At 44.1% G+C, this 15,007-nt stretch overlaps 1 protein-coding gene across 3 annotated transcripts in view; it reads right to left on the bottom strand.

Annotated features, from left to right (window-relative positions):
- CHCHD6 (coiled-coil-helix-coiled-coil-helix domain containing 6) overlaps positions 1 to 15,007 on the bottom strand; it is a 275,458-nt gene that overhangs the window by 74,007 nt on the left and 186,444 nt on the right. The window contains exon 9 of one of the 3 annotated variants that reach the window (XM_040408575.1): positions 2,439 to 2,587. The exons of the other annotated variants lie outside the window; for them this stretch is intronic. Coding sequence (XP_040264509.1) covers positions 2,570 to 2,587 — 18 coding nt within the window. The 3' untranslated portion in view covers positions 2,439 to 2,569. Of the gene's footprint in view, positions 1 to 2,438; positions 2,588 to 15,007 lie in introns of those variants that run through there. 3 annotated transcript variants of the gene reach the window in all.

The raw sequence follows: 15,007 nt of genomic DNA on the forward strand, positions 1-15,007 counted from the left end.
GTGCGGATCACAGCCCCCTGTAAGAGATCGGGTGCTGCCAGGCAGCAGGGGGCAGTTATGTACACAGTTCTTAGTATATTCTAACTTGAAGCGTCCCCATCACCATGGGAATGCCTCTATGTTAGAATATACTGTCGGATCTGAGTTTTCACGATCGTGAAAACTCAGATCTGAAAAAGCTGTTATGCAGACGGATACGCACTGAACGGATACCATCGTTTGCATTTATAGGTACGGATCCGTCTGTGCAGATACCAGATGGATCCGCACCTAGCGCAGGTGTGAAAGTAGCCTAAAGTGAATGGGTCCGCGATCCGATGCGGCTGACCTATGCCGGCAATCGTGCACGAGCACGGGTCACACACGTTCGTGTGAACTCGGCCTAAGAGACACACTCTGTAACCGCTCTCCAATCTGAACACAGGACCTCCTCTTCTTAAAGGGGTTATCGGCGCTGGTCTGAGTCCTGGCACCCCCCCGCCGATAAGCTGTTACAGGGAGCTCTGGTGAGCATAGCCGGCTCCCGGCATCTCTCCCAAGCACAGCGGCTGTCAATGGGGTTAAGCTTCAACTAGGAGATGTGACCGATGTACGGTGACATCACTGGCCTAGGAAGAGGCTGCGGTGCTCACAGAGTGCTAGCCTCCTCTAACAGCTGATCGTCAGGGGTCTCGTGTGTCAGACCCCCGCCAATATGATATTGATGACCTAATTCTGGGGATAGCGCATCAATATTTATTACCAGATAACCCCTTTAAGTACGAAAAATGGGTTTTCTAAACTGGACAACCCCTTTAACGACTGTCCATCCACATCTAATAGTTATTTAGAGCAGTGTTTCCCAACCAGTGTGCCTCCAGCTGTTGCAAAACTACAACTCCCAGCATGCCCGGACAGCCTTTGGCTGTGTGTGCATGCTGGGAGTTGTAGTTTTGCAACAGCTGGAGGCACACTGGTTGGGAAACACTGATTTAGAGCATGGAGCATTGATTATCACTTACTGTTCCGTAGCATTAACCTATAGGTAGTCATTATCCATCCTGAGCCATCCTGGTTCATGAACAGAATGCCAGAACTAACAGTGAAGACTAAACCCTTGTCAGAGGCAATGCTGCAGGCTGGTAGAGATCTGTGTGCCTATGGGGTCCCTGGAAAGCTGGGTGCATTGTACTGGTAGTCACCAAGCACCTGTTATCTATGGAGATGAACACAATGACTCTGAATCGGCTCAGAATTGTGCGTCTTGTTCACAGGTAATCATTGGATTTTTTGAGAAACGCTCTTTAGAAAGTGGCGCTGCAGCCATTTTACCGCTCTCCAGGAAAAGGCGAGTGAAGCCCAGAATAATTAGTAATGTAACAGCGTATCAGCCTCATTGATCTGAGTCATTGTCTTAATTAATATCATCCTACAATATTGTTTTCACACGTTTGGTTATGAATAGTACATTGACCCAAGGGCATCCTCTCATCCTAGTGATTAGTCAGACCCGACACCCCTGAGCTCCCGCCAGATGACAGGGGTGTAAATGCCCATTTACTTATGCAGAGAAAGGCCATAGATATACAAGGACAGGCGCTCCTTTCTCTGTATTATCTGGATCACTACGGGGGGAACGGCGACCACCTCTTCCCAGAGGAGATGTGGCCATACATGCACATGTACTTACAATGGCCAATGTAACTCAGCGAGTGTGGACCCACTGTGCCTACTGAACGAATTTGAGGGCATTGTCGAGGTGGACCCCTGGTTCTCACCCTATCGCAACCACACTGTGATCTGGACTTTGCTGCGGAGGACACCAAGCTGCTACCTCTAGGAGTAGCAGGTGGGTCAAGAGACACTGGTCGGTGGCACCAACGGGACAGGCAAGAACATGGTCAGTGGACAAGGCAAGGTCAGGACAGGTGGCACTTGGACAGAGTTTGGGCACAGGAGAACATAATAACAGCAATCATGGAAAACTAGACAAGTGAGGAACCTAGAGCTCAGGCACATTACCAGAGAGGAAGGTGACCTATATATCTCAGGGAACGCTGCCGGTGGATGGGGTAAGATTAGCCCATGTACGGTGGTGCTTTTAAGGGCACATGCCCTAAGGAAGTAAGAAGCAGGAAGCAGGTTGAGATGGCCTGCAATGCAAGAGCGTGTGGAGCAGCAGGGGCGTGATTCCTTCAGCGGCCATGCCCACCTCTCCCAGTGGGCACGGCATCAAAGCTTATGAAATTTCTGGGAATGCCCCTTTAAAAAAAACCTGTTGGTACTACATGCCCATTTGCTGCGTGCATAGGGAATGCACATCCCTGTACTCCACGAGTTGGTACCTGTGAAATGAACTCGCTCTGTGATGGCGTATAGATTTACGGGCGCGAGTACAACATATTCTGCGCTTGGCACTTCTCTACCACACTATATTTTCATCTAAAGTGACAACTGAGATGAAAACAAACTGAAAATAATTAATCAGCTATGTAAATATCAGGAGTCTTCATGCGCTCGGTCCCGTATGCTACACGTCTGCTTACAGTCACTCATCGCTGGCACGGGGATGGGCATGGGACCAAATTCCTCATCCTTGCTTCAAGCGCTAGGTAGAAAGAAAGAAAAAAAAGAAAAACGATGGCGCTGGCGGCTTTGGTGTCAGGTATACAATGGCCCTTAGACATTATCCTCTGACGGCTTTGTGTGTGAAATGCGTTGGCGCTTAGCGTCCACTTTCTAATACGCAGGTGTCCACGACTGGCCTGAAGCAGAAAAAAAATTGTAATAATAAAATAAAAAGTGGTGGCCATTGTCAGGGGCTGCCAAACTAATTGGCAGTCTCAGCATAGAGGGAGCAGAAAACAGCCAGAGACTGCATTACCCTTTGTCACCTAGCAAGCGTGCGGCTGCCAGCTCCTCTCGATGCCGCCGCTTTGTGGGTAAGTGGAACACTTGAGACTTCGGATCTGGCAGGCAGGTACCGCGCAAAAGCAATAATTACTGGAAATGAGAAGCTGAGGAATTGCAGGAAACAAATGACAACAAGGGGAAAGGGGGGCTAATTTACATCGCCCTCTACCAGTGATCGGGGGCTATCGCACGCTAGTGGTGCGGTTGGACATGAGCTTTGTGTTAGGAGAAGGGAAGAGCAATATATATTTTTTCCCCAGCATAAACAGCGCCATATTTTCCACTGGTCATGTATGGTACTGCAGCTCAGAAAATAATCTGCAGACTTCCGGGTAACTCTCAGACTCCGTGATCTCCCTGAAGCCCCTGCTGGATCAGTGTCTGCCCAGATCACCTTCTGTTGGTTTTCACTCTTGGGAGATTTAAAGGGGTATTCCGGTTATAGCCATCAGTGGTGTTGAGCGAAGCGAGCTTCGGATGCTTCATCTGAAGATGCGTCGTTCAATACTTTGTAATAATACTGTATGTAGATTCGTCTCCGTACAGTATTAGAATGTATGGGCTCCGATTTCGTGAATAACTAACTTAGTCTCATCGGAGCCCATACATTCTAATACTGTACAGAGATTAATCTCCCTACAGTCTTAATCCGAAGTTTTGAATGAAGCGACTTCGGATGAAGCATCCAAAGCTCGCTACGCTCAAAACTATAAGTCCCAGTGGTAGGACCCCCCACCGTATCCTGTGGAGGCCCCCTGAAACGGACAGAGCAGCTGGTCGGAAATGTGCGCCGCTGCTCCAGTAATTTCTATGGATAGCAGAGTACAGCGCTCCCATAGAAATGAATGGAGAGGTGGAGGGCACTTCCGACCAGCCACTCAGTCCATTTCAGGGGGGCTCCACAGGGTACGGGCCCCCGTTCTCATGATCGGTGGGGGTCCTACCGCTGGGATCTGATTCCCTATCCTGTGGAAAGAGGATAACTTGTTATAACTGGAATATCCCATTATATATATATGTCAATTTTATGCTTTTAAAAAGACAGCGCAGTGACCTGCACTTTGCTCACAAAAGTGACTGACGGACAGATAGGACTGCGCATCGACACCAAGCACGGTCCATGGATAACACTGGAAAACTTTTATCCTGATCTTAGAAAATCTATTCAAATGCAGCTTTGGAAGTGACTGGAGTATAAGGCATGATGCATTTCAGCAGCGCTATAGGAGAAGTAAGGCAGAATATCTGGAAGGTTTACACTATAAGACAATGGTTGCCGTCGATAGAATTTATTCCTCAGCAAGGAAAAGAGCTGCCCGCTCCTGCTGAACGAAGTCATATAGCAAAACTGCCGCCGAAAGCTGTCACCGAAGAGCTGAAAACAACTCCTCTGCCAACGTATCGGGCCAGATGGAAAATGTGGGCGCAGTGGAGCCTACAGAGAAAAGCAGTGGCCAGATCTCTTCCTACACGGCTACCTATCAGAATGGTTAGAGTTAACCTGTCATCGTCTGGTAAACTATGCTATATTAACAGCAGCATGGAAGGCAAGAAGAGACAGTGGGCTAACAATCTAATCGCCCCTCCACTATATGGATGGCCCGGGTCCTATCTAATACTCCAGTCACATGCAAAGCTTTCCCCGAAATTCTGCATGCTGCCTCTTGGAATCCATCACTACTGTATCCCTCAGTAAATTCCAGGATACTGTGAAATATTCACCTTTTTCTATATATCGAACCTCTATACAACTTAAGGCGTGCCCACTACAATTTCTAGTAGAGTATGCTCAATGCAGACACCGAAACAGCAGAGGCCTAAGAGTGAGCAAGAACCAGCAGAATCTTCAGTGCAGCTCTGACTGTGACTGCAGAAGGAGGCAACTTAAAGGGAATGTGTCACGCATAATTTTATTCACTTTTCATTAAAACCCAGATACTGATGCTTATTCTTTTGTTTCTAAACGGTTTGCAATTTTCAGATTTATTTTTTATTTTTATTTTTTTCTGTACAGGACTATGGAGGCGGCCATGTTGCATCTACTGCCGTTAACAGCATTTAGATGTTTGCAGCAGCCACGTGGACTACAGGAACCTGCAGACTGGAGATGACACATTGACATTAGAGGGAGAGTTTTGTGGTCATGCTCTGTGAACTCTATGGAGGGGTCACTGTTCAGGGAGGAGGAGGTGAGCTGTGTCCATCACATATCGTGAAGGGTGGATCCTGTGCTATCTATATCCATAGGCGCTACCCGTCCTTGTAATCCTGCCTGTGATGATGATGATATATGGTATGAGAGTGGGGAAGAGATATCTACAGAACAGGAAATGTCTGCTTAATATAAGGCTCAGAGCTAATTGTGCAGGGAAGGGGAGGATGCAAACTTTCTCCATCACCTATTATCAAGGGTAGATCATGAGATCTACAGACCAAAAGTTTGGACACACCTTCTCATTCAAAGAATTTTCTTTATTTTCATGACTATGAAAATTGTAGATTCACACTGAAGGCATCAAAACTATGAATTAACACATGTGGAATTATATACATAACAAACAAGTGTGAAACAACTGAAAATATGTCATATTCTAGGTTCTTCAAAGTAGCCACCTTTTGCTTTGATTACTGCTTTGCACACTCTTGGCATTCTCTTGATGAGCTTCAAGAGGTAGTCTCCTGAAATGGTCTTCCAACAGTCTTGAAGGAGTTCCCAGAGATGCTTAGCACTTGTTGGCCCTTTTGCCTTCACTCTGCGGTCCAGCTCACCCCAAACCATCTCGATTGGGTTCAGGTCCGGTGACTGTGGAGGCCAGGTCATCTGGTGCAGCACCCCATCACTCTCCTTCATGGTCAAATAGCCCTTACTTTCAAAGTTTTCCCAATTTTTGGGCTGACTGGCTGACCTTCATTTCTTAAAGTAATGATGGCCACTCGTTTTTCTTTACTTAGAATTTGTATTATGGCAAGAAAAAAGCAGCTAACAGTCTATTCAGTAGGACTATCAGCTGTGTATCCACCTGACTTCTCCTCAACGCCACTGATGGTCCCAACCCCATTTATAAGGCAAGAAATCCCACTTATTAAACCTGACAGGGCACACCTGTGAAGTGAAGACCATCTCAGGGGACTACCTCTTGAAGCTCATCAAGAAAATGCCAAGAGTGTGCAAAGCAGTAATCAAAGCAAAAGGTGGCTACTTTGAAGAACCTAGAATATGACATATTTTCTGTTGTTTCACACTTGTTTGTTATGTATATAATTCCACATGTGTTAATTCATAGTTTTGATGCCTTCATGGTCATGAAAATAAAGAAAACTCTTTGAATGAGAAGGTGTGTCCAAACTTTTGGTCTGTACTGTATATATATATATATATATATATTTAATTATATATATATATATATATATATATATATTTAATATCACTTGTCACTGTTATCCTACCTGTGATGATAATGATAGGACTCTGGAGAAGTGATATCTATAGAACAGGAATTGACAGTCTATTATGAGGCTCAGAGGTCATTGTGCAGGGAGGGGGAGATGTGAACTGTGTGCAACACCTATTGTTAAGGAAGTATCCTGTCTTATCGATATATAGGAGAGGACTCCCCTGCATAACGGAAACAGGACGGATCCGTTTTGCAGCCCATAGACTTCTATTATGACGGAATGAATAACGGAATCCCTCTAAAGACATTCCGTTAAGCATTCCGTCATAGAATTGCGTTATGGTCCGTGGCAACGGAATCCATAAACGCAATTCTGCTTTTACCACCAAACGAAGCGTGAACGAATTTCAAAATATGAAATTCGCTCGTCTCTAGTCAATGTCTCTGGAGGTTTTTATAGCACTGAAGGTATATGACAAAGCGCAGGGACGGTTGACTTTAGGTTTAGTGTCCCTTTAAATATCATATTCCCAGCTACCAACCCATAGTGACAGCATCGTCCATCTTATCACAAAAGGACGAGAAATTTATGATGTGGGAAAGGAGAAAAAATAAAGTTGAGAAGCAAAGCCACAAATTAAAAGTGGTACAAAAGTACATCGTGCCACCGCCAGCGCTACGGTCCGCTGAGCTGAGTTACGAGCCGCTCCGAACAATATGCACAGCGGAAGACTCCTTAAAGATGCTCCATAAAAAATACTTTACATGCAAGTGTCACTGAAACTAAAGCGACCAGAGAACGCGATTAGGTTGGAAAACCCGGAGGAATCAGACTCGGGTGGGGTGGATCAGGACTGGACAGCGCCACCATAATGCAGCCTCCCGTATATATGGAAAAGGCGCTCGGATAGTAGTGACCGCTCTGCGGCGTCTCTCCGGGACGTGGATACATCTCCTCTCTTTCTTGTTCATTTACAGACGGTGTCAGCAGCTTCAAGTTTTGACATCTGGTACACATTTGCGCGCCCCCGGCACCTCCCGCACATGATTGATTGCTCTCCGCACATTCAGGTGAGGCAATGCAGGTAATGCTGGGGATCTAGGGCACCCCCAGGACATCCCTGTAGGGCCCGCGCTCAACACTTTGGGATTTCTGCAGCTACAGATTGAAAGTCACTGTGTGAGGAGAACGGTTTTCAGGCTTCAGTGCCGGTGACATTTTCAGAAGCTCTGTCTGAGTACGGTGGATTATTTTTCCCCTCCTTATGCCGGAGCAGACGCATGAGCGGAGGAGAAGAACATGATGTCATTCAGGGCATTAAGATGTTATGGGGAGGGAGTCTCTGAGTTAGGCTTCTTTCACACGACCGTATGGCTTTTTCAGTGTTTCGCGGTCCGTTTTTCACGGATCCATTGTTCTGTTATTTTGTATGGCATATACAGTATACAGTAATTACATAGAAAAAATTGGGCTGGGCATAAATTTTTCAATAGATGGTCCCGCTAAAACGGAACGGATACGGCAGACATACGGATGCATTTCCGTATGTGTTCCGTTATTTTTGCAGACCCATCGACTTGAATGGAGCCACGGAACGGGAGTTGCGGGCAATAATAGGACATGTTCTATCTTTTAACGGAACGGAAAAACGGAAACGGAATACATACGAAGTACGGTTTTCTATGAATAGCCACAAATGTCAGATCAGAGCGAGTTCCAAAGGTGACACCTGTCTCCAGAACGGAGTCCCCCAAAGCACAAATCTCTCTCCTCATAGCTTGCTACAATGTATCAGCGCAGGTAAAACGTACCATCTATATATATATATATCACAGTGTATTGTAATTGTAACAACCCCTCAGCTGTGAGAAAGCAGATTAAAAGGTTTTTCCATCTTATAAAATGATGGCAAATAGGACATGTCATCACTTTATGGTCAGTGGGGGTCTCACCTCTGGGACCCCCATCGATTCTGAGAATGAAGCGGACACCATACTGATTCAGTGCTGCGGCCCCCTCTCTGTACAGGGGAGCTGCCAGCCGCCCAACCGTGCAGAAAACTGCAGTAACCGCCCTTCACTGCAATCGTGCCCACTCAGGATCGGTTGGCGTGCCAATTGTCAGACCCCCACTGATGATAAAGCCATGACTTATCCTAGTGATCTGCAATCACTTTAAGGGACTTTATCCTTTCACCTATCAGAAAACTGGGGTCTCACACCCTCCGACTGAATGGAACCGTAGTCACGCATGCCCGCCACTGCTCAAACTCTACACATTGATGGCGATCGTGCTTGGCTTTCTCCATCCGTCTCATACGCACTGAATGAAGCAGTACAGCGAATTTATGACCACCACATTTAATATAATGACTTATCAGAATAGGTCCTTATTCTTACATCAGCGGGGGTAGAAATTTTGGTACCCCTATCGATTACCGCTACGTTCACGGAAGCTCTGGTGAGGGATGCAGGATCCCGGCAGCGCCATAAAATGTATAGTGGCTGTGACTGATATTGCAGCTCAGCCCCATTGCCTTGAATGGGGCTCGAGCTGCAACTAGGCTGTGTGACCGATGCACAGTGAAGTCACTGGCCTGCGACGCTCAAGACGGGGGTCCCCGGGGTGTCGCAAACCTGCAGATCTGATGCATATCTTTTCCTGGATAACCCCTTTAAAGAAGTCTTCTGAAACTTTTGAACTGATGACCTATCCTCTGGATAGATCATAAGTATTTGATAGGTGGGGGTCCGACATCCAGGACCCCCTATGATCAGCTGTTTGATAAGGCACTGGTGCTCACAGTACGCTGCAGCGTTCGCCGTGCTCACCAAGCACAGCGCCGTACATTGTACAGTGGTCATGTTTGGCATCGTGCTCAGACCAATTCACTTCTACGAGGCTGAGCTGCTCCTAGGCTACGTGACCGATGAACGTGTCGTCACCGCCCTAGGAAACGCAGAGGGAATGCAGCGGCCTTCTCAAACAGCTGATTGGCGGGGGTCCCGGGTGTCAGACTTCCACCTATCAGATACTGAGGATCAGATCCAGAGGATAGGTCATCAGTTACAAAGTCTTGGAAAACCCCTTTCACTTGAATAGGGCTGAGCTGCGCCTAGTCCACGTGACCGATGAACAGGTCGTCACTTTGCCTAGGGTAAGCTGGAGGAGGCCGCAGCGCTACTGCCACGGCCGATGCCTTCTCAAACAGCTCATCGGTGGGGGTCTCGGGTGTCGGACCCCCACCAATCAGATACTGATGACCTATCCGGTGCATAGGTCATCAGTTTAAAAAAGTCTCAGAAAACACTTAGGGTACTTTCAAACTTGCGGCAGAGTGATCCGGCAAGCAGTTGCGTCACCGGAACTGCCTGCCGGATCCGTCAAAACGTATGCCAACTGATGGCATTTGTAAGACGGACCAGGATCCTGATCCGTCTTACAAATGCATTGCAATGCAATCCGGAAAAACGGATCCAGCATTAATTTTTTTCAGTCTGCGCATGCGCAGACCGGAAGGACGGATCCGGCACTAATACATTCCTATGGAAAAAAATGCCGGATCAGCATGCTGTAGTTTTATCTCTGTCCTGATCAGTCAAAAAGACTGAACTGAAGATTGCTCTCCATTCAGAAGGCATTGGGATAAAACTGATCAGTTCTTTTCTGGTATTGAGCCCCTAGGACGGAACTCTATACCGGAAAAGAAAAACGTTAGTGTGAAAGTAGCCTTAAATGGGTAAAAAAAACTGTTGAGGACCCAACGGTCAGACTCTCACTGATCACCTATCCTATTGGTAATTTATATATCTTTTTCTCGGGCCTACCCCTTTAAACTAGTCCTATAATACGTAGTCAGCAGTGATGTCCTACAACCCTGGGTTTAAATCCAAACCAATTCAATGAGTGTGGAAAGGAAACTGAGCTCAGGGACAGGATCTGACACGGAGAGGTCAGCACTATCCAAAAAAAAAAAAAAAAAAAGTAAAAATAAAAAATATATTCTTAGACCAGGAGCTCCAGAAAGAAGCCCCTCACTACTACGAATACATAAAGTCTTCACATGCGCACAGATTAGATTTGCATCTATGGAGCAGCAAAGTTGAGATCCTGATAAATAACTCTAATTAGTGTCATTATAAAGCAGCGCCTGTTCTGTATTACACTAGAGGTGAACTGCACAATGCAAACACGGAGTAGCAGGGCCTGCATACTGAAAGCAATTTGTCTTGGGTAATCCCATTGTGGTACTGGGAGAGAGTAATAAAGATATATGGGTCACGGGAAGATATACTGCTGGAGAGCCACAATAACATTAAGAGACACAAAGTAAACCTCGCTAATTGGTGCTGGCAAGGATCAAGCCATCCTCAATCAGATCACTCCACACATCACAGGGTCCATCACGGCCCTTATATATTTAACTCTATTGTTGCTGGAGGACAAAACAGAAATTCAGCTGACTAGCAAATAATGGCCACTGTTTTATCATCTTTTCTATAGCACAGGAACAAAGTACAATCAACCACTTCATGTCTAGTCATAGGCAGAATCTTCCACTTCTGGTTTTCATTCCCTATGTACAAGAATATAACTACTATAATACTGCTCCTATGTACAAGGATATAACTACTATAATACTGCCTCCTATGTACAAGAATATAACTACTATAATACTGCCTCCTATGTACAAGAATATAACTACTATAATACTGCTCCTATGTACAAGAATATAACTACTATAATACTGCCTCCTATGTACAAGAATATAACTTCTATAATACTGCTCCTATGTACAAGAATATAACTACTATAATACTGCCTCCTATGTACAAGAATATAACTTCTATAATACTGCTCCTATGTACAAGGATATAACTACTATAATACTGCCTCCTACGTACAAGAATATAACTACTATAATACTGCCTCCTATGTACAAGAATATAACTACTATAATACTGCCTCCTATGTACAAGAATATAACTACTATAATACTGCTCCTGTGTACAAGAATATATCTACTATAATACTGCTCCTATGTACAAGAATATAACTACTATAATACTGCTCCTATGTACAAGAATATAACTACTATAATACTGCCCCTATGTACAAGGATATAACTACTATAATACTGCCTCCTATGTACAAGAATATAACTACTATAATACTGCCTCCTATGTACAAGAATATAACTACTATAATACTGCTCCTATGTACAAGAATATAACTACTATAATACTGCCTCCTATGTACAAGAATATAACTTCTATAATACTGCTCCTATGTACAAGGATATAACTACTATAATACTGCCTCCTACGTACAAGAATATAACTACTATAATACTGCTCCTATGTACAAGAATATAACTACTATAATACTGCCTCCTATGTACAAGAATATAACTACTATAATACTGCTCCTGTGTACAAGAATATAACTACTATAATACTGCCTCCTATGTACAAGAATATAACTACTATAATACTGCTCCTATGTACAAGAATATAACTACTATAATACTGCTCCTATGTACAAGAATATATCTACTATAATACTGCTCCTATGTACAAGAATATAATTACTATAATACTGCTCCTGTGTACAAGAATATAACTACTATAATACTGCCTCCTATGTACAAGAATATAACTACTATAATACTGCCCCCTATGTACAAGAATATAACTACTATAATACTGCTCCTATGTACAAGAATATAACTACTATAATACTGCCTCCTATGTACAAGAATATAACTACTATAATACTGCCTCCTATGTACAAGAATATAACTACTATAATACTGCTCCTATGTACAAGAATATAACTACTATAATACTGCCTCCTATATACAAGAATATTACTACTATAATACTGCTCCTATGTTCAAGAATATAACTACTATAATACTGCTTCTATGTACAAGAATATAACTGCTATAATACTGCCTCCTATGTACAAGAATATAACTACTATAATACTGCTCCTATGTACAAGAATATAACTACTATAATACTGCCTCCTATGTACAAGAATATAACTACTATAATACTGCTCCTATGTACAAGAATATAACTACTATAATACTGCCCCTATGTACAAGAATATAATTACTATAATACTGCTCCTATGTACAGGAATATAACTACTATACTACTGCTCCTATGTACAAGAATATAACTACTATAATACTGCTCCTATGTACAGGAATATAACTACTATAATACTGCTCCTATGTACAAGAATATAACTACTATAATACTGCCTCCTATGTACAAGAATATAACTACTATAATACTGCTCCTATGTACAAGAATATAACTACTATAATACTGCTCCTATGTACAAGAATATAACTACTATAATACTGCTCCTATGTACAAGAATATGGACCTGAATGAGTCTCCACTCTTGCACTGTCTTTCCCTCCATTATCCAGCCATGTGGCAGTGGTTTGGCAGTATATAAGGAGGACTGTAGGTACAGGTTGTCTCGTCACTTTATAAAGTCTTTTATACACTTTGCTCAGGTCTGGATTCTGCTCATTAATAATTTCATAAGATAATTTTAATACTTGAATAATACAAATGATTCACTGAATAATCAACACTTCTGCAGTTACACTTTCTGTGCGAATAATGTCGTCTATCAGTAAAATTTGGTAAAAAATAAATAAAAATCCCCCCAATATATGATAAAGTAAATGTTCGCTAAACTTAATTACTGATGATCGCACATGAGGCAGAGATTACAGCTTCACGCGTTTTGGGGACAAGTTTGTAATAACTTTACAGCCAGTGATGAAAATTTTAGCAGATTTCTTCCACCACCTGCTCGGAGTCTATCGCTCTCCTTGTCGTCGGGGCTGTGTACTCGTTCCTGCGTATCTGTCCAGGCTACAAACACAAAACCTATATTCTAAAGAGTTCTGGGCTGCTCTCCTGACAGGTCTGCTTTAAAAAAACATTTGCATCCCCACTGAATTAAAAACGCTGGGGCATCTTTTATTAGAGCTCCTCAATAATTCCTCCTGGAAATTATGAGCAGAATAATGAGGGTCCCTATTCACAATCGTCACCTATTTGGCAAGTGGAGAAAAACCTACAGAGAGCACATTGCACTGACTGAGTGCGCTCATGTGAAAGGGGCACCATGCAATTCCACATTTCACCTGTGGAGGTGCTGCAGGGGAAACTATCACTTGCTGCCAGTTTCCTCAATAGATTGCTGTGGGTCTGCTGCGATTTCTAATATACTTTGCATTTCAAGAGCTCTGTTTGGTGTCAGCTACCAAACACTTCTAACAGCTGAAGGTTTGTCACTGTGCCATCCAGTTTGGACAATCCTTTGCGAGCTGAAGAGTCTAGACTGCGGACTGACACATTGTAACAAACTGTCAGCACAGGAGAGAGAGATCTGTACTGCTGATGTGTTTAGCTCACAGAAGATCGTCTGGACTGGATACATTGTAACCAGTCCCCAGCTGTGAGATGTATTTGATCTGCACATAAGCAGTGATCCACCAGTAAGATTCACCAAGACCTTTGTCTCCCAGGTCATGCTGAAATCATCCAGAACACGCGTGTAACAAGAATAGAAAGCATCTCATGCTACAAAAACCCTAACAGGGCTACAGGACGCCATAGAGGGGGTGGTACCCCAGACGCAGCCTCTCCTGCATTTTTATGGCCAGCTTGTAATGGCACAACTGGCCTCTGCAGGGGTAAACTACATCCGACCGCAGCGCGCCCCGCCGATACTTGACAGGGGCTTTCAGCGGCGGGTCCCGCGGTGCAGCAGAGATGTATTTTGTAAGTGGATCTTACAGTCGTCATGATTAAAAAGACAAGCGGTGACCTTCTCGGTAAACAACAAATAGGAAGGGAAGAAAAGTAAGTTGCATTCCCGTGGGGCGTCCGCGAGCAGCGCTGCCGCTAACACAAGCTGACAATATTCTCATCTCATTTTCGGTGAGCTTCTGCGGGGAGCGTCGCTGGCAGCTGGGCTCTTGCGCACGCCTTTAATCAGGAATACGGCTTCTCTGGACATGCTAATGGAAATGAGAGCTCCTCTGCCTCAGACATCAGGCTCAATAAGCGCAGATGACTTCTGGTACAGGCTGGCAGGACCCCTCCAGGGACACGCAGCCCCTTCCCCTGTGGCGTCAGTACGTGCTGTTTAACCGTGCACGGGCCACCCACTGGACTAACGGGCATCTTACACATCCGCGGTGACAGGCCGGAAAGTACATTGTGTCCGTAAAGTCGATTTGTCATCATTTGCATTTTATTTCAAGGTTATTTGTAGGATTTCTAGACTCAGACGAGGAGATACAACTTATTTATTTTATGCACTTATATAGCGCTGCTATATTCCACAGCGCTTTACAGGCATGACCATGAATGCTCAGGCGCCCTCCCGGCAGCCTCTGACACTGCAGAAAGTCCGGGCCATTTACCCCCCCACCCCCACCCCTCCTGACCAGGTGCATTATCAGTTATTTTAGTTCAGCTATGTCAATAATTTTTGCGCCTTTTATTAAGTGATACATGGGGCTTTATTTTATTTTACTATTTTATTTTTCAGAACCATAAAAAAAATAAAAAAAAGTTTTTCATGTTTTTTAATCTTTCTTCTGTTAACAGCACATAAGGGTCAAGCAAGACTTTTGGGCGACATTTAACATTAACTTTAAAAAAAAAAAAAAAAA

The sequence above is a fragment of the Bufo bufo genome, chromosome 9 (genome assembly GCF_905171765.1).
Source record: "Bufo bufo chromosome 9, aBufBuf1.1, whole genome shotgun sequence".
Classification (NCBI taxonomy): Eukaryota; Metazoa; Chordata; class Amphibia; order Anura; family Bufonidae; genus Bufo; species Bufo bufo.